This window comes from Rhododendron vialii, chromosome 1a, assembly GCF_030253575.1.
Source record: "Rhododendron vialii isolate Sample 1 chromosome 1a, ASM3025357v1".
NCBI classification, from domain to species: domain Eukaryota; kingdom Viridiplantae; phylum Streptophyta; class Magnoliopsida; order Ericales; family Ericaceae; genus Rhododendron; species Rhododendron vialii.
Genome location: NC_080557.1, coordinates 23009503 through 23036510, shown reverse-complemented (window position 1 = coordinate 23036510; position 27008 = coordinate 23009503). Strand labels below are relative to the sequence as shown.

Below are 27008 nucleotides of genomic sequence, written 5' to 3'. Positions count from 1 at the left end.
GTTTGGGAGCCCTACTTGTTGGCTTTTACTTATTGACTTTTTGTCTTTTCGTATTATGGTCAAAATGTGTTTTGAAATCGGGAGATATGTGCAGAATGCATTTTTGAACAGGAGTAGTATTTGAAAGATATGTGCAGAATATATATTTTATACGTCTTTATGTTAACCAAAATTAAAAAGTCAAAAAGCTCCTCCTGCCCTCACTCTCACTTCTCTTCTCTTCTCTAAACATGAAATTGGAAAAACCATTCTAGCAAAATGAGTTTTGCTTGCCCATGCTGAACAATCAAAATGCCAAAATGAGATAATGAGAAGTGAATAAGTAGGGTGCCAAACACCCTCGACGTATACTGTGCACATAATTTTGTCACAGTACCGGATAGAAAAGTAGTTGGACTTGTTCGATGCATATGGATCTCACAAAACAATGAGATAAAATTTTCGGGACGATAAATTCCAGACAAATCTGTTTTCGAATCTGTGCACGAAAATCTTTGTGTATAGACTTTCCTAATTTTTTATTGCTTAGAAAGAGACCACACTATGTTTCTTTGAGAAAGTAACAAACTTAATTTATTCGCTATAAAATTTTCATATATTTGTTCATGGCTAGTTAGGGGGACTTCTACTTTTTTTCAGTTTTTTCATACCTAAAACGGGGGGGGGGGGGGGGGGGGGGGTTGGTCTCTCTTATACTCTCATGCATATGAGAAGGGTTCCTTTTCTGTAAGCACTCATCCCCCTCCCAAGTCCTTAGGATAGAGTAGATTAGAATTAAGGAATGTCAAAAAAAATTAAATAAATAAAGAAAGGGGTTTTGTTAACGTATGCCCCCATAGGCTTATGATAGAGACTACATATATATTCTCCTTCATTTATGTTTGTTTGTATAAGAAATCTAAGTTTGAAACACTAGCTATAAACTCTTCATTAATTGTTTTTGAAATGATCAACTTTTTTTATTTTGGACAAAAATACCAATAATCAAACATACACCTATCACTCCCAAAAACTTCTGGCATATAAGTAATACAATTAATTGATTCCTTTTGTCCTCCTCGATTCGTTTGACTCCGTCCATATAGACCATATCAAAAGTGTTTGCCATCTTCATTTTTTGGCCTTTTCACTTTCCATGGACTCATGAGCAGTATTGCTTGGGTTGTGGTTAAATGTGTAATATAATGTGGAAGGGTGTTTTTTTTTTTGGGCGACAATCTTTATTTGTTTGAAATGTTGTGTCAAAAGATACAGAATCCCCAAAAACTCCATAATCAGTAATCATTTCATAGTCAGCCCAAAAAATGTTAGTAATATGCTCATCGACATCCAATTGAGTGCGATAGAAAAAATAAGGATTTTCAGCAGCCTTAGTTTGAAAATATCCCAACAAAGCTCCTGCTTCACCATATTGTAAGCTCCTTTGTCTTCTTGAACGCAAGAAACTTTTGTGGTCTTCTTGTGTGAATCCTACATTTCCCTTCCCCCGACTTGAGCACTAATAAGATCATGTGATGCCTTGAGCGATAAACCGCTATCAACAGCTATAGCGATATTTAAAGCTTGTGCCTCATGTATCTTTCTTTGAGATCGCATCCTATAAACAGTCTCGGAAATATGTAAAATGTGGCTTTTCTTCAAAATTCTTCACACTCCATTTTGAAAGTTGGATAACTAAATGATATATACATGAACGCGCCGCAATTGGTTCTCGTCTCTTTTCGAGGTTGTTCAACTACCAGGCTCCGTTTGTCTATTCCCCTTTTACCTTGTTTACTACAAACAAACTTTCGATTTATCAAAATACCATCTTTCTTGCTTCGTGTAAAATAACTTTTCCTAATGCTAAATCCCATAACCCTTCCGTGATAATTATAAAAATCATACGCAGCAGTCTCTGTATCAAACTCCATTCCAAATCCAAGAGAGTAATCTTTGGACCAATCATTTTCTCGCTCTTCAAGTCCACCATCGTCCATTCTAAAATTATGTTGAGAACATTAAGGTTAATAAGAAAGAAACAGTAAAGCTTAACTTTATACAATGGTGAATAGAATATTATGCATAGGGCGTATTAAACAATGATTGTTAAAAATTGGAGTACTAAACAATGTCTTGATTGCATTAAACAATGTGAATAAGTGATTCTTACCGTTTTGGAGACGCCAGTTGGGATGAATCGATGGCAATTTTGGGTGACGAAGGAGGGGATGAAGCCGTGGAGATGGGAGACACCGGAGGGAAAGGATCGACGGTGGACGACGCCCGTGGTGGCGAGGAAGTGGGTGTCGGCGACAGGGGAGCCATTATACGCAGGAGGAGTGAATCGATCAGGAGCGGGAAAACTGTCTTTTTTAGGGCTCGTATTTGATTTTCATCAGTATTTAGGAATTATTATCCCCTACTTGGCAGAGCATATGTTAGAGTTTGAGGGGTGTGGCTTATTAATCAAAACGACGTAGTTTTGAACTCACTACAACCCTGTGGTGAGGGAGCTCACCACAGGCTCCCCGAGTCCCTTAATGTATGAGAGGTGTAACTGTGTAAGGAGTAATTAAACTTGTATAGACACACTTGTATGTCGGAAAGAAAAAAATCACTTGACCATTTTCTTTTCCACCAAACTCACATCTCCCTCTACACGCAGTGGGTAAAAACACGAAGTAGGTTAGGATCAAGAGAGTACAAATACAAGAGATATAAACACAACAGATTTATTGCTTAAGTCTGCCTTTATATCGGTGGAGGCCTCCTCCTTTTATAGGAGTAAGGAGGAGAATACGAACAATACACATATAATTGAATATTACTGTTCTTAGTCTTTTACTGACAACATTTCTTGACTACAAACAAACATATCTTGACTACAAGGACGATTACATTTATTACACCAATTATTGACTATGACACTTCAATACATACGTACATACAACTCACCCTTGCTTGAAAGGAAGGACATGTACTTTATATTACTGTATATTACATTACTCCTATTACAGACCAATAATACCATTAATACAAATAGTACATAACAGTAAACACCAATTATTTTTTCACCACCATTTGGAAATGGAAAGAGAAACAGGTGGCATGAGCACATGATTGTCACTCTGGATTATCTGAACCACTACTTCCAGAATAGTCTTCAGTTATGTCAGTCAAGTAATACTGTTCCAAAAGATACCGGATATTTTGGTATCATTCTTCAGGATAAGTATCATTGAATTTCCAGTTTGCAAATTCATAATGGAGGAGAGATGAGGAAACTTCTGCAGGTGTCAATCCATTGAGTGAACACAGTGTTTGAGTCATGACAAGATAATTTCCACTGTCGTTTTGGATGCTCTGAGACTCTTGATATGTAGAGAGAAGTATAGTGTGATACTTCTTCTGCCAAGTGATAGAACCATTTGGATTGGGATGACTCCTGTTGTTGTGACTTGTCCAAAAAGCAAATTGGAGATCTCCGCCTACACTGTTGGGGATTTGTCTGATCTTCTGTTGCCAGTAGGTTATGCTTTCGAAGAGTAAGAGAAATTTCAAAAAGAAATATTCTGGAGGATGGACCTGATTGAACGCCGCATGAGCCAGATAAACCAAGACTGCTGATTTATTGAAACAGACACTTATAGTATACACATCAACTAAATACCATAAGAGGAGATAGGCTTTTTTTTTGAAATAAAAGACATTGTGGTAAGACACTTCAAACTGGGTGAGAAAGGGATAGATAGGATGGAAATGTAAACCTTTTATGGGACCTTCATCAAGACTATACTTGAAAATACAGAGATGTTAAAGGTTTTGACACATTTGGACACACCTGGAAAGAAGGGTTAACTCTAGAATTTGACACTGAAGGTGGACAGGAAGATTAACTGGGTGGAAAAAGGAAATCATTGGAAAACAACCAAGAACAAAGGGATGTGGTTTTGTTTTTGAAAATTGATTGATTTCTTTTTTGAGCCTTGACAGAAAATCAGGGAGGACATTTGTTTTTCCTTTTATATGAACAGCATCAAAACTCCAATTGGAAAACCAATTTGCCCATCTGAGCAACTGTGCCTTTGGAAGGTATTTCTGTTTGAACTTGAGCATGCTGGGGAAACTCATCATATCAGTCTCAATAAAAAAATGATGATCGATTAGATGAAATTCAAACTTCTCAATGCTCCATTTAATTGCTAGAATTTCTTTGTAAGTAGAGTGGTAATGAAGTTCTGCTGGAAAGAAAGCACCACTCCTGTATCCACAAATTCTGTGCTTTTGTTCAGAATTTTCTTCCAAAAGAACTGCTCCCCAATATAGATCAGAAGCATCTGTCTGAAGGACTCTCTTTCCATCGGAAGGTATGGTTAATAGCAGAAGAGTTTTGGCTATGGCTTTGAGGTCTTTTACAGCTTTGGTACAATGGACTGACCAATGAGGAGGGATTTTCTTTAGTAGAGCTGAGAGAGAAGTTTGGTATTGGGCAAGGTTGGGAATGAAATCAGCCATATAGTTAACAATTCCAAGGAACTGTTGAACTTGTTTGACTGTGAGATTTTCATCTCGAAAATGGTCAAGTTGGGAGGCTATATGAGGTTAGAGGACATATTGACCTTTAGAGATATGTATCCCTAAAAAATCAATTTCTGGTTGAGCAAGAAACATTTTTTTCTCTGAGAGCATGATACCATGGGTTTGAACCAGGGAATGGAAACTTTGTAGTAGAATAGCATGAGACTCAATATCTGGGAAAAAGAGTAGGATGTTATCAATGTAGACGAGAGCTGAGGATAGAATGTGAGCAAATACTCGAATCATGGCCTTTTGAAATAAAGATGGAACTGTTTTCAATCCAAAAGGCATGACTGACCACTGGAAATGGTGGTCTGGAATGCAAAAACCAATTTTGGGACGATCATCTGGATGGATGCCCAGCTGCCAAAAACCTGCTTTTAAGTCAAATTTTGAAAAAATTTGAGCTTTAGGCAAGTTTGCAAAAAGAACACTTCTCCGAGGAAGAGGGAATTTGTTATCCTGTAAAAAATGATTAAGAGGCTGGTAGTTAATAACTAGGCGAAGCTTTCCTCTTATTTGCTCGGTCCTTTTGTTCACATAAAATGCTTCACATGCCCACTGAAAGGTTGTGGGCTCAATCAGACCTTCTGACTGGAGTTGCTGGAGCTCTTGAAGAGCAAGCTGGTAATGTTTTGGGTTCATTCCATGATGGGTGGCTTTGGTGGGATTGATGTCTTCATTTCTCTTAAAAATGAAGAAATCTGGGTTTTTTCAGAGTGGGTTGGAGTATTTGGTGAGGAACTGAGAATGAGAATCAGCACAAGAAGTTTGGATTATGGTTCTTTGATGGAGGAGAAATTTTTTATGGAAAAGAGATTTGGTTGGGTGGTCCAGGGTAACGGTAGTTTTTGTATTTCAAACCTTTTTTGAGCCAGGAAACTTTGCTGAGATTTTGGAGAATATCAAAGGCTAACAATAAATCTTTTCCTGTGAGATCAGAACCATAGACTTGGTGTTTTATGGTGTATCCTAGGAAAAGTTGGATGGTAATAGGCTTACTGATCAGAGTGATAACAAAAGTTTTTCCATTGGCTGCTGTAAAGGGTCTAAAACATGATTGCCAGTAGGACTTGGGGAGGATTGTTGGGTTGAGAATGGAGGCTGTTGCACCAGTATCAAAGAAAGCAATAACTGGTATAGGTTTCTCATATTTTCCAACCAAGATTTTGACCTTGGCTAAAGGTTGAGCCAGCATGATGTTGGAGAATCCTATTGTTTGGAATTCATAAGAGAATGAGTCAGAAGAGTCAGAAGAGTCATCTGATTCTGATGAATCACCTGAATCAGAAAAGGTGAATGCTAGGACTGCTTCAGCTGTTGCTTCATCATCAATGAAAAATAATGATTCAACATCGGCATCTTCAAGATTATCATCAATGAGAGCCAGAGAGCTCACCATCTTGTCTCTTGCTGCTTTATTTGGACACTATTTTGCATAGTGCCCATTCTTTCTGCATATGTAGCAGCGATCGGACTTTCGCTGCCCTCTGAACTTTTTCTTCTTGAAAAATTTCCATTTTTTCCGGCGTGAGAACTTGCCAGATTTTGAAAACTTTGAAAACTTGCCAGGAGACTGGAACTTCCATTTCTGAAAGTGTTTGGACTTCCGATATGAAGGACGGCAAGTGCACTTCTTGTCTTTGCACTTTATAGAGAGATCTGGTCGGTCACATGCTTTGCCAAGAAGTTTTCCAGGTTCTTCAAGAGTTCTGAGGAATTTCTGGTGATTGCATAGTTTTTCCAAGGCAATCAAAGAGTGCTGGTAAATACCGCCAAGAGATGTTGCATTCAACGTCAATCCTTCTGTTTGAAGTAACCTTGTTGTCTCATTTCCCAATGGTTCAAGAAGAGAATTGAGAAAAGCTTGCTTGAGGTTGACATCATCCATGCCGTTGAGAAGATAAAATCTCTGAGACATACGGTCATAATGAGTCTCTAGATCTTTTCTTTTGAATGAACAACACTTCATGTCGAGATATTCTTCTCGAACAAACTCTTTTGTGTTATTGTGGTTGCCAAGAAACTCAGTATGCAAGACTGAGATGAATTGATCAAGGGTTGGCAATTGTTTAAGCTGCAACTGTCGGTATTCACCAAGAGCCAAGTACCATTGACGAAGACGACCAAGGAATTTTGCTGTACACTTAGTAATAACAATACTCAGTGTAGCATTTAGGGAACGCATAGCAACAGTGCACCAAGCATGAATCTCATAAAGCTTATCCAGCCACTTTGATGGGGGAATGTTATCAAAGGAGAAACCTTGGGTATGGATATTGGAATGTGAGAAGGAATCAAAGGTTGGGATTTCTGGAGGTGTATCAAACTCAGGACCTTCTTCAATAATAGGATCTTCAACATGTTCTTCAGGAAGATCTGGATTCATCATGAAAACATGAGGAATTGGAATAGAGTGAGTAGATTCAGAATCCGAATCAAACTCAATAATTGGTTCAGGTGAGGGGGTTTCTGGTATAGTGGCTAAGGTATGTAGGAGAGTGAAAATTGGATTTTTGGAAGGGTTAGAAGTTGACTGAACCATTAACTGAGGTGACTTTGAATTTGGATCAGCTGATTTAGAAAGAGTGCAGGTAGTAGGAATTGAGGTTGAGGTAGAGGTAGAGGTAGTTGGTGGAGACGGAACTGTTGGAGGTTGGATAGGCTTTATCTGGGGCTTTGGGAAAGGAAGTTTTGGTGGAGATGGTCTTTTTGGTGGAAGAAGGAAAGTTGATGAGCTTCCAAAGATGGAGCTTGACTCACCAAATTCTGAGGTAGGGTTTATAGGTAAGGGTTGAGACATTTGAGGATACCCAAACAAACTTTGTTGAGAGGAAGATGTGAACATATCAAAAGGGCTTTTTTGCTGAGAATACTGCTGAGCTTGAAGTGAATGAAGCTGATTTTTTAGATGCTTCATTTCAGCATCCTTTTGGTAAAAAGCTGCTGAAAATGCTTGGTTAGCATATGCCATCTGGAGAAGTTCCTGGTGAACATTTTGAATTTTCTGCTGCAAATCTCTGATAAAAAGTTCTAAAGATGATAACTTCTTATGGACAACATTCTCCAAATTTTGCTGAGAGTTAGCAATTCTCTGAAGAATTTTGTTTTGAGCCAAAGAATTTGCTGACTGCCAATTTATTACTGCTTCTGCTGCTGATACTGCTTTTGTGCTACCAAAGGGAGAATGGTAGTAGGATCTGGAATTTTATGACGATGGGTCGTTCTTTCTTGTGAACTATGAAATTTCAGAGGAGGAAAATCTGCTTCAGTCCAGGAAGGAGATGAGGTGAACATAAAACACCCACTTGGTTGACTCGAAGAGCCATCATCAGATGGAGGTCGAGGAGGAGGTGTAGATTTACAAGGAGTGAGAGGTGACGAAGGACATAAGGAACATGGTTCTTCAAAGTCTTCTTCATCTTCTAGAAGACTGTCTTCTAGACACTCATTACAGTCATAGGCATCAAAATAACAATGCCCTGTTTCTGAATTTTTGAAATAGAAGACTGGAAAGCCACTGGGTTGGAAATATTTTATTGGAGGGCTAGGTCAAGAACCATCTACAAACATGTCAATTCTTGAGGGAAAAATGACAGGATGGGTGGAGGATGAGGCAGAGACTTCTTTTGGGAATGAAATCTCTACTGTACCATCAGGTTTTGGGATGAAAGTTGGATTTGAGGATTGAACTGGGATGGGCTTTTGTTGGTTTTTCTCATAAGTTGTAACCCAAGACTCTGGGAAAAGCTTGAGAAGCTCAGGACGGGAAATCTGACGTGGAACATGGATACAAGAAGCTTGGTGAGGTGCGTTGACAGTTAGGAAAAAGGCTTCATCTGCGGAGGAAGGTAATGACATGTCAAAGGCATGATTTTGAAGGCGATAAGCCATTTGGTAGTGAAGGGTTGCTGCATATGTGGTAGAAATTTGGGAAGTACCACCAATTTGAACTTGCACTTTCAAGGCTCATAGCAAATGAGGATCTGCTAGTGGCATGTTGAAATTGGGATAAAAGGTAAAGATCACAATTCCAACATTTAACGTGGTTTGGACAGTAGCAATGCATGCGTGCTGATACTGTATGAACCTGGTATCTACCAGAGCAAGTCTGGAAGTAACAGGTAAACCTTTTCTGCCATGGAAAGTGACAGCAAGTCTGATTGCTCCAAAGTGAAGATGGGTAAATCCTTGTTGTTGCCAAAGGCGAGGCAAATCAATCGGGATTTCCAAAGGTAAAAATTGTTCAGCTTCTGTAGCTGTTATGAAACATTGATCAAACTTGGAGGCTTGGACATACTCTTTTAAGGAGGTTGGACGTTTCGTGGAGAAGAGTTGGGTGACAGTCTTTTTCACAGAGGTTTGTGGTCTAACAAAGGCATTATATGGGTTTAGGAAAGGAAGATCAGTAAGGGGAACCTTACTATCATCAGGTAGTTATTCAAACTCATACAAGTACTCAAGATTAGAAGAAGAAGTGGAGGAATTTCTACTGGTGGACGATCTTGAAGGGACTAAAGACGAGGTAGCAGAGGAATAGATGGAAAACAAGTGATTCATTTTTTATGGATTAAAGTCTGAGTTCTTCGTTTCCTCATACAACAAATCTTTTCTTTTCAATGTAAAATCTTTTAACTAATTTTGATTAATAAAATTCTGTATACTAGGGTAGATAAACCAAGACACACCGCTCAAAAGCCAAAAGTCTCAAGGTACTTTTAATCCACTGATACAAAATTCTTTAACCAAAATAGTTAATGAAGTTTCTGATGTGGAAGATCCTTAAAAGGCAACCACAAAGCATACGCTTCAATTTTTCCTTTTAGAAAAGATTTGAAGTAGTTTTGGAAAAGAAGTTCCCAGAAGGGTTTACGCTAGAATAATCATTGGCTCTAATACCAAGTTAGCAGACACGAAGTGGGTACAAACACAAAGTAGGTTAGGATCAACAAAGTACAAACACAACAGATATAAACACAACAGATATATTGCTTAAGTCTGCCTTTATATCGGTGGAGGCCTCCTCCTTTTATAGGAGTAAGGAGGAGAATACGAATAATACACATATAATTGAACATTACTATTCTTAGTCTTCTACTGACAACATTTCTTCTCTCACAAGCTCTCCCACTGTCACTCACTCATACACCTCTAAAATACTTAGATCCACCTCGAATCCACCACCTTTTTGCAATCAAGAGCTTGGGTATTGCATGCCTTTGCTTGGAGAGAACATTTTTTGGTTGATTTCAACATTTGGAGCTAGGGCTTGCTTTAAATCGCTTGGGTTTTGCTCTCAAGCTTGAGGTAGGGAATTCTCACCACGTGTTTATGAGCGGATTTGGTGTTTGAATATGCTATTGAACATTGTTTGGCTTGCTATCTCGTTTTCTGCTGATCTGTTCATTTTCTAGGTTAGCTCTAGGTAGCAATGTTACGGGGAGGGGTAGACCTAAATTGACATTAGATGCTGTAGTGTGCAAAGATATGAGTATAATGGGTCTGTGTGAACAAGTGGCACTTGACAGAGTCCAATGGAGAAAACAGATTCATGGAGTCGATCCTAAGTGATTGGGACGTAAGGCTCGGTTTGATTTGCCCAACTTCAAATGGTCATAACTTCCTCGTCTGATGTCCAATTCACGTAAATTATATATCGATTTCGAGGTTTTGAAGTCATCTTTACATTACCACCAAAATTACGTTAAAATTCTAAGTACACAAAAAGTTATGACTATAGGAGTGGAGGTGTGTCAGTCTACCAAAACATGGTGGTTACTTCTAACTTCGAACGGTTGTACCTTCTTCTTCCGGTAATGAAATCTTGCATATTATATATCGATTTTGAGGATGTGAAGTTAGCTTTCCAATACTACTAAAATCACATTAGAGTTTGTAGTACCCAGGAAGATATGATTAAAAGAGTGAGGGGTGGTAGCTGTCAAAACACAGGAATAAGATCTATGGGCATAAAACATTTCCCAAGGGTTGAGTGATGATACGTTTGACTTGAACTGTTGATTTTTGTCATATTATGGACGTGGAATATTTGAATTAGAACTTGTTGACACATGAATGATGCAAACACATGAACTAGGCCCACCTTTGGGGTCTGGTGCTAGGGCAGGGGTTGCGGGACCAATAATGCTTGGTAGGAGCATTCGCTCAGGATTCTCGTCTTTTGGCGAGGAGCTAGGCAGGGATAGTGGGACCCAAAATGCCCAGTTGGTAGCACTACTGTTAGCATTAGTTGATTAGTTAGTTTAGTTAATCAAGTAGTTAAGCTTTGTATAAATAGCTAAGAGATGCTATTATTTTTGTCACACATGAAATGAAAGATTCCTTCTCTCTGTAACACCCCCAATTTTGGGTACGTTAAATTGACAATTTTATTGCAACTTTAAAATGGAGTCTGGCTCATTATTACATCACAACCTCCATAAGAGTATTTTCATTACAAAAGGGAGGGAAACTAGGGTTCCTAACTATAGCTCTGTCTGCTCCTCCATTCTAGCCGGCTCCTTAGCACCAAAGGCCTCCAAGGTGTACAGTTCACTTTGATCATCTACAAAGTCTGACATATTATACCAGCATCGCCACGAGTATAATATGTCAGGGTCACCAAAGGTAACACCATGAGCTACGAGAGCTCAATAGAATAATCTATATCCACTAACCCTTAACTTACAAACAGTAGATCGTAATACTAACGATTTCCACATAATACATGCATATTTAACAAAACAGTTCACAATGACACATCCACATTCGCTAATCAACTATCGTTTGTGTCCATGGTTTTCTAAGTTTCTCCTACGCAACTCGTCGTGGACCGTGTCTCCATTTATCACTTACCAAATCAATATTTTCAAAATCATTTTTAACACACCCAACCTTAGTTCTATCGTTTCGGTCTTCCGAGTATCCTCACAATGGTTTTGCCGCACCGGGTTCCCATTGGCACACAAAATTTGCATTGGCTCCTCTCCGTGGATAACCAAACCAAATTACCAATGAAGCTACCACGTCCGACCCTATTGGCAATCTTCACAATGAGCTACCATGTCCGGCCACATTGCTGTTTTCACAAACATTAAATTACCTCCAATGAGACTACCACGTCCGGTCCCATGGCAACACACACCACACAATGGGCTACCAAGTCCGGCCACATTGCGGTTTTCAAAATCCTTACACACAATGGGCTACCACTTTCGGGGTATCAAAACACATCTTTTCATTAACCACACCCTAGGTGTCATGTTTCTACTTTCTCGATTTTCGTGTCTCATTTTCATGCATTGACTCCGCGGTTGGACTTTTCACATATAATCATAAACCATTCATTGAAACCTTAAAACTAAACTAACAAGATCATCCAACTCAATATTATACCACAAGTAATACAAGCAATTCATGTAAGCATGTTCCTAACCATTATAAGATCAAAATACGAATACTTCTATCAACGATAAATCTTATCTTTGGAAAAAAAACGTTCTTTCTTCCTTTGTGGAAAATTCAAAACAACACATGTTTATTAGAGTAAAGGTTGTGTATTCAACATGCTCACACTTCCATTAGCAAAATAAACTTGTTGACAAACATGCATTTCCAACTATTATGAACGATAGATAACCTTATCTATTTAGAGAAAACGGTTAAGGATATTCATACTTTGAACTACAGACATTCTACTTTCCAACATACGGTTCTATGCTATACGTAAAGTTAGGGGACAAGGGATTCTACATATACTTAGAGATAGCGTATATGGGACTCTACGTATACTTAGAGATAGCGTATATGGGACTCTACATATACTTAGAGATAGGGGATAAGGATAATCTACCGTTCTTCTTGGCGGTAGGGCGGCTACGGAAAAGTAAGTCGGCTATCGGACGGAGTGACTTCCTACAGTAAGCTTCCGGTAGCTTCGAAAGAGAAAGGTTTATCTCAAAACTAGTTCTTGACTAAAAACTACTAACTTTTGGATCGAGAGGTTGGTCGGGTGGCGGTTTAGTGGCGGCTTAGGATGAGTTTCAAGAAGAACTTCAAGAAAAACTCAAGAACACCAAGAACAAGAAAGAACAAAGTAAGAACTCAAAAATTTCTAGAGAGAGAAGTTGAAAGGTGTGAGTTAAATGACAAGAATGGGGTATTATTTATAGCAAAAGTCTTTGCTATTACCCAAGGAATAAAATTTTCCCTAGCAATTATTGTCCAATGGGTAAAGATTTTCCTAGAAAAGTAAAAGGCCAAAAGGTACATGTACCCATACATAAATATATTTGTGTACTTAGAAAATCTAGTAAAATACTTTATAAGGTCCTATATAATCTTGTAAGATTTTCAAGTCATTATTTCTTATTAAAATAATCTAATATGCACATGTATACTTTGTAATATTTAAGTGTGTGTGTGTGTGTGTGTGTGTGTATATATATATATATATATATGTATGTATGTATGTATAAATAAGTACTATGCAATCTAGGTAGATTTCCTAGTATCTAATAAAAAATTATAAGATCAAAATCCTTTATCAAAATAGTCCAAATTGGCACATGTTCTTATTATAAAATTAGATTATGTACTTAGGAAATCTAGGGTATTAAATCTACTAGGTACATGTGTGTGTGTGTGTGTGTGTGTGTGTGTGTGTGTATATATATATATCATCACATGGATAATCTAGGAAATGATTTATTTAGTAAATCTTAGTACTTGTTGGAAGATTGACTCTATTATCCAAGGGATAATATTTTCCCTAGTATTTATTGACCAATGGTTAATGGGGTGAAGTAATATCTACTTCAATAATGTTTATATATCCTTTTAGGCATGTGTATATATACCTATATATAACTATATATTTGTACTGAATAATCTAGCATAGATATCTTTTTAATGGAAAGTCTATTGTCTAATAGATAAAAAATTTCCTAACTTTTATCGTCCAATGGGTAAAGATCCAAGATGACAAGTATGACTTGATTGACAAGTCATATATATATATATATATATATATGTGTGTGTGTGTGTGTGTGTGTGTGTATAATAATAACCTAGGTCCAAAGGGTTTCATTAGGATTTGAAAGGTTCAAAATATTCAAAGAGGTTCAAAAGGCTCATCTAGGGTTAGGAGAAAGTAACTAGATGAATTGGTAGTTAGGTTTCTTCAACTAATTAGTTAGAAGCTAACTATACTTGCCAAGTAGGGCTTTTAATCAAGAAACGAATTTTAAAGGCCAAAATCTAATTATGACGGATTTTTAGAAATTAAAAGGGATTTCAAAAGCAATCCAAGTAATTAAAAATAAAAATTCAAATTTTTAACGAAATTTTTATTTACCAAAAATCAGGGTCGTTACAATCTATCCCCCTTAAAACAATTTCGTCCCCGAAATTGGCGCGTGACTATGGATTAGACATAGTTGCAATGCCGGTTAGCGATCTAAATAGGATTCTAATATTCTGGCGACCTACAAAAATGGTTTGACACTACACGGTCATTTTCTAAAGGCTCTGGCAGGTCTTAGAGGTATGACGGCACTTAAGGCACCCTTCACAATCCTCTACACGTTTTGTTAATCGAATTAAGCCTCATCACTTGTTTAACGAGACGGGGTTGAAGTTGCTTCTGCTGTCGCACAATTTTCCTCGTCGTACGCCTTTAGTAAGGTTTCTACCGTAAACACCAACATCAAATGCAAAACCTTTACCAAATCATCATGCGGACCCGTATCCTACAAACGTTCCATATCACGTCCCTATCGAATCAGTATGCTTCCCCACTTAACGATATTAAACCCATTTCCAAAACTAGGAAACAACGGATCGTTTGGGCAGATTCACTCCTTCATCGTAAAGCGTAAGTACTCTATCCTTATCCGGAAAAATCGAACATTAGCAAGTAAGCCCTACGATACAAACTCGGATAATATCCGCAAAGGCACTGAAAGAACCTATGCAGTTATGGAAAAATAAGCCTTTGGCAGCGTCGACTTGTAATAGCCCTGAATTTTGGTCAATAAAAATTTCGTTAAATATTTGAATTTTATTTTTACTTTTTATATTCCTTCTATATTTCCGATATTTCGTGATAATTAGATTTTCGTCCCTAAATTTTAACCATTGGCTAAGTGGTTTCCCGAGTACATAGAACTAGATTCTAAACCGATTAGTTAGAAACCAACTACCTAGTTCCTTGGATCCTTTACCCATTGGGTAATAACCGTTAGGAAAGTTAGTGACCCTTGGGTAATGGAGTCTTATGACCAATAAAGTACCGATGTGACTAGAAAATCTTTCAATAAATTTGATTTGACTAGTCATAATAAAGGAATCTTGTACCTTGTTTTCTAAAAGTCAACCTTGTCACTTCAAATTTTCTCATCAAACTTACTTTATTCTTTATCCTTTGGTCCATAATGTTAGGATAACTTTTGTCCATTGGTTAATAAATTTTTCATTATTATATTTTGTTTAAAATACATATAGGACATGTAGTATTTTAAGAAATCTTATTTTAAGTATAAAAGTACTTGTACTTCTTTTATCCATTGGTCTTTACCCGCTAGAGGAATTATTACCCATTGGATAATAGCCTTAATATTCCAACAAAGTACAAGACTTTGTTTTAATAATCAAGATTTGGATTCCCATGTGATTTTATGCATTAAAATATTGGGGTATATCTAAACCCTAGATTTTTAGTACCTTGATTAGTAGATTAGTACTAGTACCTATATTATATTTTGATGGAGAAATCTTAAGCTATTGATTCTTGGTACCTATGTATATATAGGCATGTGTACATATATACAATATTATATATAGATATAGATTTCCAAGGGTATAATATCTATTAGTTTAAGGGAGACATGTGCCTAATTGAATTTCTTTAATGAGATTTTGGATTTAGAAAATCTAGTACTCTTGTACTTGGCCATTATATATATATATAGTATACTTGAGAGAGAGAGAGAGAGAAAGAGAGTGAGCCGAGAGAGAGAGAGAGAGAGATTTTGTTGTACATGCTTGGATCACCATGATCTTCTTACATCCTTTCAAATCCTTAGGTGTATCTTCTTTCTAGCCAAAAATCTATCTCTCAATTGTCCTTCTATGATTGTTTAACACCAAATCTTCCATAATCTAATCCAAAGTACAATCCTAGCCATGCAAGCCTAGGGTTAGGCCTTGATCTTTCTAAGATTTCATGACAAGTTGTTAAAGATTGAGATATGGAGAGAGAGGGGGGGGCCGGCCTTGAGAGAGAGAGGGAGAGCCAAAGTTTTGGCTATAAATAGAGCCACCCTCATGCCATTCAACTCACACCTTCACTCCTTTGCTCTCACTTCTCTCTAGAAACCATTCCATTTTTCAGACAGCCTACTGCCCTTCACAAATCTTCATTTTTCTCCTGCTTAATCTAGTTTTTAGAGCCAACTCCCTTCAAAAAAGTTGTAGAGCACTTCGAGACCTACAAGTTAGACCCAAGAACCACCCCAATCGGTGAAGAAATGACAAAGATATTGGCATCCGAAGTTCAGTAAAAATCTCGGATTTCCATTTTCAGACAGCACACTGTCTCTTCCTTTATCACCATTTTTCTCCTACCTAAATTAGTTTCTAGGATCAACTTTCTTCACAAAAGTTGTAGAGCGCTTCTAGAGCTTCGATTTCGACCCAAGAACGATCATATTCGGCTAAAGATTGACCAAGTTACTGCCATCCAAAGTTCGGTCCAGATTTGCGAGTTTCACCACCCGTAGGATTTTCCAACTAGCTTATTCGGCCTCGACTAGTTTCGGATCAAGGTAGATAAATCTCTACTCATTCTCCCTAGTATAACTTTAGTTATTTTTGTCTATGATAAGGCAAGTTGAAGTATTAGGAGTAATTAGCAAGCTCGTTTTACTAATATGTTGAAATGCATGATAATTAGTAAATTTGCTTGATAAAAGTAATAAGGGCATGTTGAATGTTTGATTTATGTTTACGTATGTGATATGTCCTACCGCGGAATCGTTGCATGAAAACGAGACAGAAAAATCAAGGAAGATAGAAACATGACACCTAGGGAACCATTGTGAGGATACTCGGGAACCCAGAACGGCGGAACCGAGGTTGGGTGTGTTGAAAAATGATTTTGAAAATGTTGATCGGTATATGAAAAATGGTGACACGGTCTACGATGAGTCGCATAAGAGAAACCAAGAGAATCATAGACACATACGATAGTTTGAATAGCGAATGTGGATGTGTTATTGTTACTGTCTGTTGTATATGATCTATTGTTTGTAAGTTATGGGTTAGCGGGTATGGGATTGTTCTACTGAGCTTTTATAGCTCATGGTGTTACCTTTGGTGACCCTAACATATTATATCGGTGGCGACGCTGGTATAATGTGTCAGACTTTGTAGATGATCGAGGTGAGCTGTACACCTTGGAGGCCTTTGGAGCTGAAGAGCTGGCTCAGATGGAGGAACAGGCAGAGCTGTAGTTAGGAACCTTAGTTCCCTACCCTTGTGTAATAAAGGTGCTCTCATGAGAGTTATGATGTAATAATGAGCCAGACTCCATTTAAGTTTTCAATAAAATTGTCTATTTAACGTACCCAAAATTCGGGGCGTTACACGACTTCTGGCGGTAATTTCAGAGGTACGGCTGCTTCCAATCCAATACTGCTTCAACCTTACTTTCGTTCACCTCGATTCCGTCCCTGGATACCACGTACCCCAAGAACTTAACCACTTCTAGCCAGGACTCCAATTTACTGGCCTTGGCATAAAGTTGGCTATTTCGGAGTACTTGTAGTACTATTCGAAGGTGTCCTTCGTGCTCTCCTTAATTGATCAAATAAGTCATTGATCTTTGGCAATGGATACCGGTTCTTAATGGTGACTTGATTTAGCTCTAGCTCCCTATAGTCGATGCATAGTTCAAGTGTCCCTTCTTTCTTCTTCGCGAACAGTGCAGGTGCTCCCCATGGTGACATACTTGGCCTGATAAGCCCTTTGTCCAATAGCTCTTGTAGTTGGGTCTTGAGCTCCTTTGGCTCAGCTGGGGCCATTTGGTACAGCGCCATAGATATTGGTGCATTTCCCGGTTGGAGTTCTATAGAGAAGTCTATCTCTCTCTTGGGTGGTAAGCCAGGAAGTTCTTCAGGGAAAACATTGGCGTACTCGCACACAATGTGTGGTAATCCCACTTCCATCCGTTCGGCTTCTCCCAACTGGAGGCTAGCTAGCCATCCAAACAGTTGATTCTGCCACCTGGATCTTCTCGTCGTCGGGCTCACCGTTTGTCTATCCCTTTAAATTGAAAACGAGTCCCTTCGGGAGTATACGCAGTTACCATCTTCTGATGGCAGTCTATGACCGCTCGATGTGCTGATATCCAGTCTATCCCTGGGATTACGTTGAAATCCGCCATGTTGATTACTTAAAGATCGCAGGTTAGGCGCAAGTTGGCTACTTCTAGTTCGCACCCTCTACACACTAGACTAACAGCTATACTCCCCCCAAACGGTGATGTTACTTTCATACACGTACTTAGGGGTTCTGTTTCTAGTGCTAGTGCAGTTACACAGACAGTAGAGATAAATGAATGCGATGCCCCAGAATCAAACAAAGCTTGTACGCAGGTACTGTACAATAATAGCGTACCTTGAATCACATAGGGATCCTGCTCTTGTTCCTCAGTCTGTAGCGCGAAGATACGCCCTCCAGTGCCTTACTGGGTTCCTATGGGCTGTTTTCCCTTATTTTGCCCATTCTGCTGCTGTGATGAGCCTCTAGGGTTTTGCTTCACAAAACCTGTCTGTCCAAAGCTCCCATTACCCTCCTTCTGAGGTTGCGGGCATTGGCGGCTGTAGTGGTCTATAGCCTGACAGTTGTAGCACCGAACTGTCGTTAAGTCTCGACCACTTCTCTGTGGTTCGCCACGCCCTGGTGTAGTAGTCTTCCAGAGTTGGTCGCCTTGAAGCAGGTTAGAGGGTTTGGTGGGGTAGGGTCCACGGTTGTTGCTGGGTGAATGGGTTCGAATTGGTCCACCGGTGCTGTTATTCGCGTTCCTCCATCGGGTTTTGAAGTCAGTCTCCTCACTCTCTAGCCGAAGAGCACACTTCACAACACCGGTATAGGTGGGAAAGGCCTGAGCTACCATAGCCCTTTTAGCAGTTGTCAGTCCCCACTCAAACCTTCTCGCCTTCTTATCCTCAGTTGCAACGGCCGTTTGGGCATAACGAGACAATTCCTCGAATTTGGCCACATATTGGGTAACGATCATCGTTTCCTGTTTCAGATTTAGGAACTCTTGTTCCTTGGCCAGACGAAGGGGTGTGGGGAAGTACTTGTCGAGAAATAGGGTCTCGAACTCGGCAAAGGTCATGGTGACTAGGACATGGGTTGCCTCCATCAGATCCCACCAATAGCGGGCTTCTCCTTTCAGCTGGTGGGTGGTCAAGGCCACACGATCTCCATCTTGGGTGATCTCTAAGGTTCTAAGGATCATCTTGACCTCGTTCAGCCATGTCTCGGCCACGACGGGGTTGGTGTCTCCGTGAAAGGTCGGGGGTCGGCGTTTGCAGAATTCGTTCATTGCTCGAGTTCTGGTCATGGGTCCATCGTTATGGTTTTGATTTTGGCGGTTGGCGTTCAAAGCTATTATGAGCGCTTGCATGATTTGGGCTAAGTCGGGGTTTGCGTTTGAGGGTCCTCTGTTATCGTGTCCTACCCCGTTGCATCGGTTCACCATCTACGAGTGGAATTTTAAGGGGGTTTTAGTCTACTTAAACAATTTTTTTTTTGCAAATGATGTATAAGGAGTTTATCAAATAGTATGCAACATTACTTTTTCAATAAGCAAGATTTCCATAGATAAGCAGAAAAATACAATCATAAGCATAGAGTTCTACTATAATGGCAAGTAGGGACACAAGGATGAGCATGTATGTGAATAGTGACTAAATACAAAAAGTATCATATAAGGACAAGTCGTAAACGAAATAAGGCTTTTATTAATAACATAGGAAGAGTACAGCTTAGGAGATTCTTAAACAGACAGAAGTGATCCTAGTTTCCAACATCCTACATCTCGAAGGATTACAATTGCTCCTAGGTCGGCCTAAGGTATGCCTAATTGGCGTCCTCGGCTTTTGGGATCTCGTCCTCTTCGAGATTCTCTTCACCTAACCAGTTTTATTCCCTTCACCTAACCAGTTTTCCTCCTCGGTCACCTTATTGGCGTCCTTATCGCCATCATCTTCTTCTTCCTTAACTCTAACCTCAAAGTTCTCCATCGGGGGTAAGGCACCAAAGAACCCATAGAAGGCGCACAGGATTGTGAACATTTCAGGAAACCAAGGGTCCTCCTCCACAGGAATAGGGGTATTTTGCTACGCCCTCGTGAGATCTCGTTTTTCTGCGAGTACAGCAACAACGAAGTCGGGGTCCTCCACTAGTTGAGTTGTCATGGCTTCTATGGCGTTTTTGAGTTGGCGAGCTCCGGCTAATAAGTCGACTAGATGGTTCAGGTGGTTCATCTACAAGAAAGAGTTTAACCTCAATTAGAAATGTTTTAAGACAGGGATTAACTAACTCCTAAGGAAAACTTTCGAGTTTTTAGTTCCACATTCAATCCTTGACTTAAGTCATCATCCAATTGTTCGGGAATTCCCAGCTCGGTGGTACTACCAATTTCCTACACCTTGCTTCAATCCGAAGATTGTTTTGTCAGAATTCCACCCAATTTGGGATAGTAAACTTAAACTCAATTCTTGTTTGTGCAACGGTCAAACTATCTTATGATCTACCCATTCTACTCATGGCCGAGGTTTTGAACCTAAAGCTCTGATACCAAATTGTAACGCCCCCAATTTTGGGTACGTTAAATAGACAATTTTATTGCAACTTCAAAATGGAGTCTGGCTCATTATTACATCACAACCTCCATAAGAGTATTTTCATTACAAAAGGGAGGGAAACTAGGGTTCCTCACTACAGTTCTGCCTGCTCCTCCATCCTAGCCAACTCCTCAGCACCAAAGGCCTCCAAGGTGTACAGCTCACTTTGATCATCTACAAAGTCTGACACATTATACTAGCGTCACCACCAGTATAATATGTCAGGGTCACCAAAGGTAACACCATGAGCTACGAGAGCTCAATAGAACAATTCATACCCACTAACCCTTAACTTACAAACAGTAGATCGTAATATTAACGATTTCCACATAATACATGCATAATTAACAAAACAGTTCACAATGACACATTCACATTAGCTAATCAACTATCGTTTGTGTCCATGGTTTTCTGAGTTTCTCCTATGCGACTCGTCGTGGACCGTGTCTCCATTTATCACTTACCAAATCAATATTTTCAAAATCATTTTTAACACACCCAACCTCGGTTCTGCCGTTCCGGTCTCCCGAGTATCCTCACAATGGTTCTGCCGCACCGGGTTCCCATTGGCACACAAAACTTGCATTGGCTCCTCTCCGCGGATAACCAAGCCACATTACCAATGAAGCTACCACGTCCGGCCCCATTGGCAATCTTCACAATGGGCTACCATGTCCGGCCACATTGCGGTTTTCACAAACATTAAATTACCTCCAATGAGACTACCACGTCCGGTCCCATGGCAACACACACCACACAATGGGCTACCAAGTCCGGCCACATTGCGGTTTTCAAAATCCTTACACACAATGGGCTACCACTTTCGGGGTATCAAAACACATCTTTTCATTAACCACACCCTAGGTGTCATGTTTCTACTTTCTCAATTTTCATGTCTCGTTTTCAAGCATTGACTCCGCTGTTGGACTTTTCACATATAATCATAAACCATTCATTGAAACCTTGAAACTAAACTAACAAGATCATCCAACTCAACATTATACCACAAGTAATACAAGCAATTCATGTAAGCATGTTCCTAACCATTATAAGATCAAAATACGAATACTTCTATCAACGATAAATCTTATCTTTGGAAAAAAAACGTTCTTTCTTCCTTTGTGAAAAATTCAAAACAACACATGTTTATTAGAGTAAAGGTTGTGTATTCAACATGCTCACACTTCCATTAGCAAAATAAACTTGTTGACAAACATGCATTTTCAATTATTATGAACGATAGATAACCTTATCTATTTAGAGAAAACGGTTAAGGATATTCATACTTTGAACTACAGACATTCTACTTTCCAACATACAGTTCTATGCTATACGTAGAGTTAGGGGACAAGGGATTCTACATATACTTAGAGAGAGCGTATATGGGACTCTACGTATACTTAGAGATAGCGTATATGGGACTCTACATATACTTAGAGATAGGGGATAAGGAAAATCTACCGTTCTTCTTGGCAGTAGGGCGGCTACGGAAAAGTAAGTCGGCTATCGGACGGAGTGACTTCCTACGATAAGCTTCCGGTAGCTTCAAAAGAGAAAGGTTTATCTCAAAACTAGTTCTTGACTAAAAACTACTAAATTTTGGATCGAGAGGGTGGTTGGGTGGCGGTTTAGTGGCGGCTTAGGATGAGTTTCAAGAAGAACTTCAAGAAAAACTCAAGAACACCAAGAACAAGAAAGAACAAAGTAAGAACTCAAGAATTTCTAGAGATAGAAGTTGAAAGGTGTGAGTTAAATGGCAAGAATTGGGTGTTATTTATAGCAAAAGTCTTGGCTATTACCCAAGGAATAAAATTTTTCCTAGCAATTATTGTCCAATGGGTAAAGATTTTCCTAGAAAAATAATATGCCAAAAGGTACATGTACCCATATATAAATATATTTGTGCATTTAGAAAATCTAGTAAAATACTTTACAAGGTAATGTATAATCTTTTAAGATTTTCAAGTCATAATTTCCTATTAAAATAATCTAATATGCACATGTATACTTTGTAATATTTAAGTGTGTGTGTGTGTGTGTGTGTATATATATATATATATATATATGTATGTATAAATAAGTACTATGCAATCTAGGTAGCACATGTTCTTATTATAAAATTAGATTATGTACTTAGGAAATCTAGGGTATTAAATCTACTAGGTACATATGTGTGTGTGTGTATATATATATATATATATATATATACACACACACACACACACATATATCATCACATGGATAATCTAGGAAATGATTTATTTAATAAATCCTAGTACTTGTTGGAAGATTGACTCTATTATCCAAGGGATAATATTTTCCCTAGTAGTTATTGACCAATAGTTAATGGGGTGAAGTAATATCTACTTAAATAATGTTTATATATCATTTTAGGCATGTGTATATATAACTATATATTTGTACTTAACAATCTAGCATAGATATCTTTTTAATGGAAAGTCTATTGTCTAATGGATAAAAGTTTCCCTAACTTTTATCATCCAATGAGTAAAGATCCAAGATGACAAGTATGACTTGATTGACAAGTCATATATATATATATATATATATATATATATATATATATATATATATGTGTGTGTGTGTGTGTGTGTGTGTGTGTGTGTGTGTGTGTGTGTGTATATATATAATAATAACCTAGGTCCAAAAGGTTTCATTAGGGTTTGAAAGGTTCATAATGTTCAAGGAGATTCAAAAGACTCATTTAGGGTTAGGAGAAAATAATTAGATGTAACGACTCTAATTTTTATTAAATAAAAATTTCATTTAAATTTTGTTATTTCTTTTAATTACTTGATATTACTTTAAATATTTCTTTTAATTCCGTTAATTCGTCATAATTAAGTTTTAGTCCTTTTAAAATTCTTTTTTTGATTAAAAGCCCATACTTGTCATCTTTAATCCTTTACTCTTTGGTCCATAAATGCTAGGGAAATTTTTGACCATTGGTCATTGATTATTAAGTTGCCAATAAAGCTTTGATTTGACCATACAAAATCATAGGCCAAAGAATCTCATCATTTTGCTTTCAAAACTAGTTAACCTAGCCATGCATGCATGCAACCCTAGGATTTTAGCCTTAAACCTAATAATCCTAGACTTACTTTCCTAGACACACATATATATACTCTTTTATATATATATATATATATACACACACACACACATATATATATATATATATATACACATATATATATATGTACCAAGGAGAGAGAGAGAGAGAGAGAGAGAGAGAGAGAGAGAGAGAGAGGGGGGGGGGAGGGAGAGTGTGTGTGTGTGTGTGTGTGCAAACTTTGGACACTTACACAAGCTACCTTATAGCCTTAAGCCTATTTATGACCATTTCTAGTCTTCCAAAGTACAAAGTTAGCCAATGATTTTGTGTTTCCTTGCAAGCAACCTCCCCATAGACTTGACAAGCCTTAAAACCCTTCATAATTACCTAAGTCATGGCCTAAGATGGATGTGACATTGCTTGGCATGCTTGGAAGGCTTGCCATGCTTGAAATGACAAGTCCATGGAGCAAAATCCACGGGGTAAAGAGAGGAGAGAGAGGCCGGCCATGGGGGTGAAGGAGGAGCCCAAGTTTTGCTATAAATAGCACCCCCCATTCACCATTTCAACTCACACCTTCATCCTCCAACTTCTCTCTAGAAAAATCTTGTGTTCTTACTTTGTTTTCTTAAGTTCTTGAAGTTCTTGAGAGCTACCACCAAACCACCTCCAAAACCGTCCATAGATCTTTAAAGTAGTCTAGTTTTAGTAACAAGTTGTTCTAGGAAGAGAAAAGCCGTCTCTCTTCCTTTCGAAGCACTTCGGAGCCGTTACGCCGCCAATTCGCAAAACCGACAACCAAATCTCAAAAACCGACCTACCGCCAAGAAGAAAGGTAGAATCCCTAGTCTACTAACTCTACGTATAGTATAAAATCATATGTTAGAAGGTAGAATATCTGTGAGTTCAAAGTATAATTTCTTGATCGTTTTCTTTAGAATAGATAAGGTTATCTTTCGTTTATATTGTTTGAAATGCATGATAGTTAACGAATTTATTTTCGCTAATGGAGGTATAAGCACGTTAGAACAATCAATTGGTAACTCCGAATAAACATATGTTGTTTAGAATTTTTCAAAAAGTAAGATAGAACGATTTTCGAAAAAGAAGATTTTAACGCTTGATTTGAAGTATTCATATTTTGATCTTTTCAAGCATGCTTAGTAATATTGAGTTGGATGATCTTGTTGGTTTAGCTTCATGATTTCAAAGAATGATTTATGTTTACCTTTGTGAATGTGTACTTTTGTGATAAGTCCTACCGCGGAGTCTATACATGAAAACGAGACACGAAAATCGAAAAAGTTAGAAACATGACACCTAGGGTGTGGTAAATAAAAAGGCGTGTTTTTGAAAGGGAGAAATGTTTTGGAAACCACAACATGGCCGGACATGGTAGCCCATTGTGTGGTGTGTGTTTTGTGTGCCAATGGAAACTCGGTGCGGCGGAACCATTGTGAGGATACTCGGGAGAAAGGCGGAACCGAGGTTGCGTGTGTGGCTTGGTTATCCGCAGAGAGGAGCCAATGCAATGTGTGCCAATGGGAACCCGGTGCGGCGGAACCATTGTGAGGATACTCGGGAATCCGGAACGGCGTAACCGAGGTTGGGTGTGTTAAAAAAACGGATTTTGAAAATGTTGATTTGGTAAACGAAAAGTGAAACGGTGACACGGTTTACGAGATGTCGCGTAGGAGGAACTCATAAAATTTGGACACCAACATTAGTTCGGATAATGAATGCGGATGTGTCATTATTTACTAGCTTGCTAGATATGCATGTTCTAAGTAGAAATTGTTGAATTTTATGGTATATTGTAGGGGTGGCAAATTGAACCCAGACCCATTAACAAACCCAGACCCATCAACTAGAAAATAGACCCAACCCAACCCATTTATTAGTTGGGTAAGAATGGGTTCAAATCCAGCTAACCCATTATTAGTTGGGTCATAATTGGGCATTAATTGGATCAACTTAAATAACCCAATGGGCAATGAAAGTAACCCACCAAATTCCATCTCTTAATTGGTCTCTTTTGCAATTGGGAAGTGGAGGAGTATGGCCCCCCCCTCTCTCTCTCTCTCTCTCTCTCTCTCTCTCTCTCTCTCCCTCCCCAGGAGCATGGCCTTCTCTCTTTTAATCAATTGTTTTGTGTTAAATCACACGCGTCCAAAAATATTTTGAATGGTCCGAATTAAAAATCAATTGTGACCGGTAACAATTATTTTGACCAGTCAAAATTGAAAATACATCTCATCCATTAATTGCGCGAATGAACCCGTAAAATTGTGCTCCGCCGTGAATAAATTTTCTCATGTTAGTCCCGCAAAGGGTTTGGATTAAAAAATTGACTTATTTTTTTGTCCTTATTCAATTTTGTTTTGCATTTTTTTTGTTTTGTGTTATATTTTTGTGACTTATTAATTTGTTTTGATGAGAGGAATCAGAAAAGTAAAAAAATTTGATCGAAACTTATAATTTTTTGAATAAAGACAAAAAAAAAATCAATAAGACAAAAAAAATTACTTATTCTCGTCTTTTTGAAAAAAATTATGAGTTTCGATCATAATTTTTTTTTACTTTTCTAATTTTTCGATCATAATTTTTAGTATATATGTAATTGGGTTAATGGGCGGGTCGGGTTTGCTTTAAAATAAATGGGTCGGGTTGGGTATGGGTAATTAGACTCATAGTTAATGGGTCTAAATGGGTCATTGACCCATTAAAGACCCAACCCACTAACAACTTACCCAATTTGACCCAAACCCGCCCGTTTGCCACCCCTAGTATATTATTGTTAAGTTAAGGTTAGAGGGTTAGGTTTTCTATTGAGCCTTCGTAGCTCACGGTGTTACCTTTGGGTGACCCTAGCATATTATATTGGTGGCGACGCCGGTATAATGTGTCAGATTTTATAGATGAACAGGGTGAACTTTACACCTTGAAAGCGTTTGGAGCCGAAGAGCTGGCCAGAATGGAAGAAGAAGCGGAGCAGTAGATAGAAACCCTAGTCTACCCTCCTTTTGTTTAATAAAGTAGTCTTGGGAGAATTATGTTGTAATATTGAGCCAGACTCTATTTAGATTTTCAATGAAAATGTCTTTTTTAATGTACCTAAAATTGGGGGCGTTACACTAGATGAATTGGTAGTTAAGTTTCCTCAACTAGTTGGTTAGAAGCTAATTATACTTGCCAAGTAGAGCTTTTAATCAAGAAATGAATTTTAAAGGCCAAAATCTAATTATGACGGATTTTTATAAATTAAAAGGGATTTCAAAAGTAATCCAAGTAATTAAAAATAAAAATTCAAATTTTTAACGAAATTTTTATTTATCAAAAATCAGAATCGTTACACTCTCTCTAAAAGTTAGTATTTGGTATTGGCATTTCGATTAGTTTGGAAAGATTTGTCCTGGATGGATTTTTTCTACCTTTTTTGGGAATGAAAATGTGGT

General features: G+C 38.3%; 2 protein-coding genes across 2 annotated transcripts; both read right to left on the bottom strand.

The window, feature by feature from the left end:
- Window positions 1-1213: 1213 nt before the first annotated feature.
- Window positions 1214-2513, bottom strand: LOC131323089 (uncharacterized). The gene is made up of 2 exons (XM_058354718.1): window positions 2153-2513; window positions 1214-1980 (listed from the first exon to the last, which is right to left on the bottom strand). The coding sequence occupies exons 1-2, from the start codon at window positions 2305-2307 to the stop codon at window positions 1638-1640; spliced, it is 498 nt and encodes a 165-aa protein (XP_058210701.1). The 5' UTR covers window positions 2308-2513; the 3' UTR covers window positions 1214-1637.
- A 15640-nt stretch (window positions 2514-18153) lies between these two features.
- Window positions 18154-19189, bottom strand: LOC131329633 (uncharacterized). Its single transcript, XM_058362883.1, has 2 exons — window positions 18388-19189; window positions 18154-18218 (listed from the first exon to the last, which is right to left on the bottom strand). The coding sequence occupies exons 1-2, from the start codon at window positions 19187-19189 to the stop codon at window positions 18154-18156; spliced, it is 867 nt and encodes a 288-aa protein (XP_058218866.1).
- Window positions 19190-27008: the final 7819 nt, after the last annotated feature.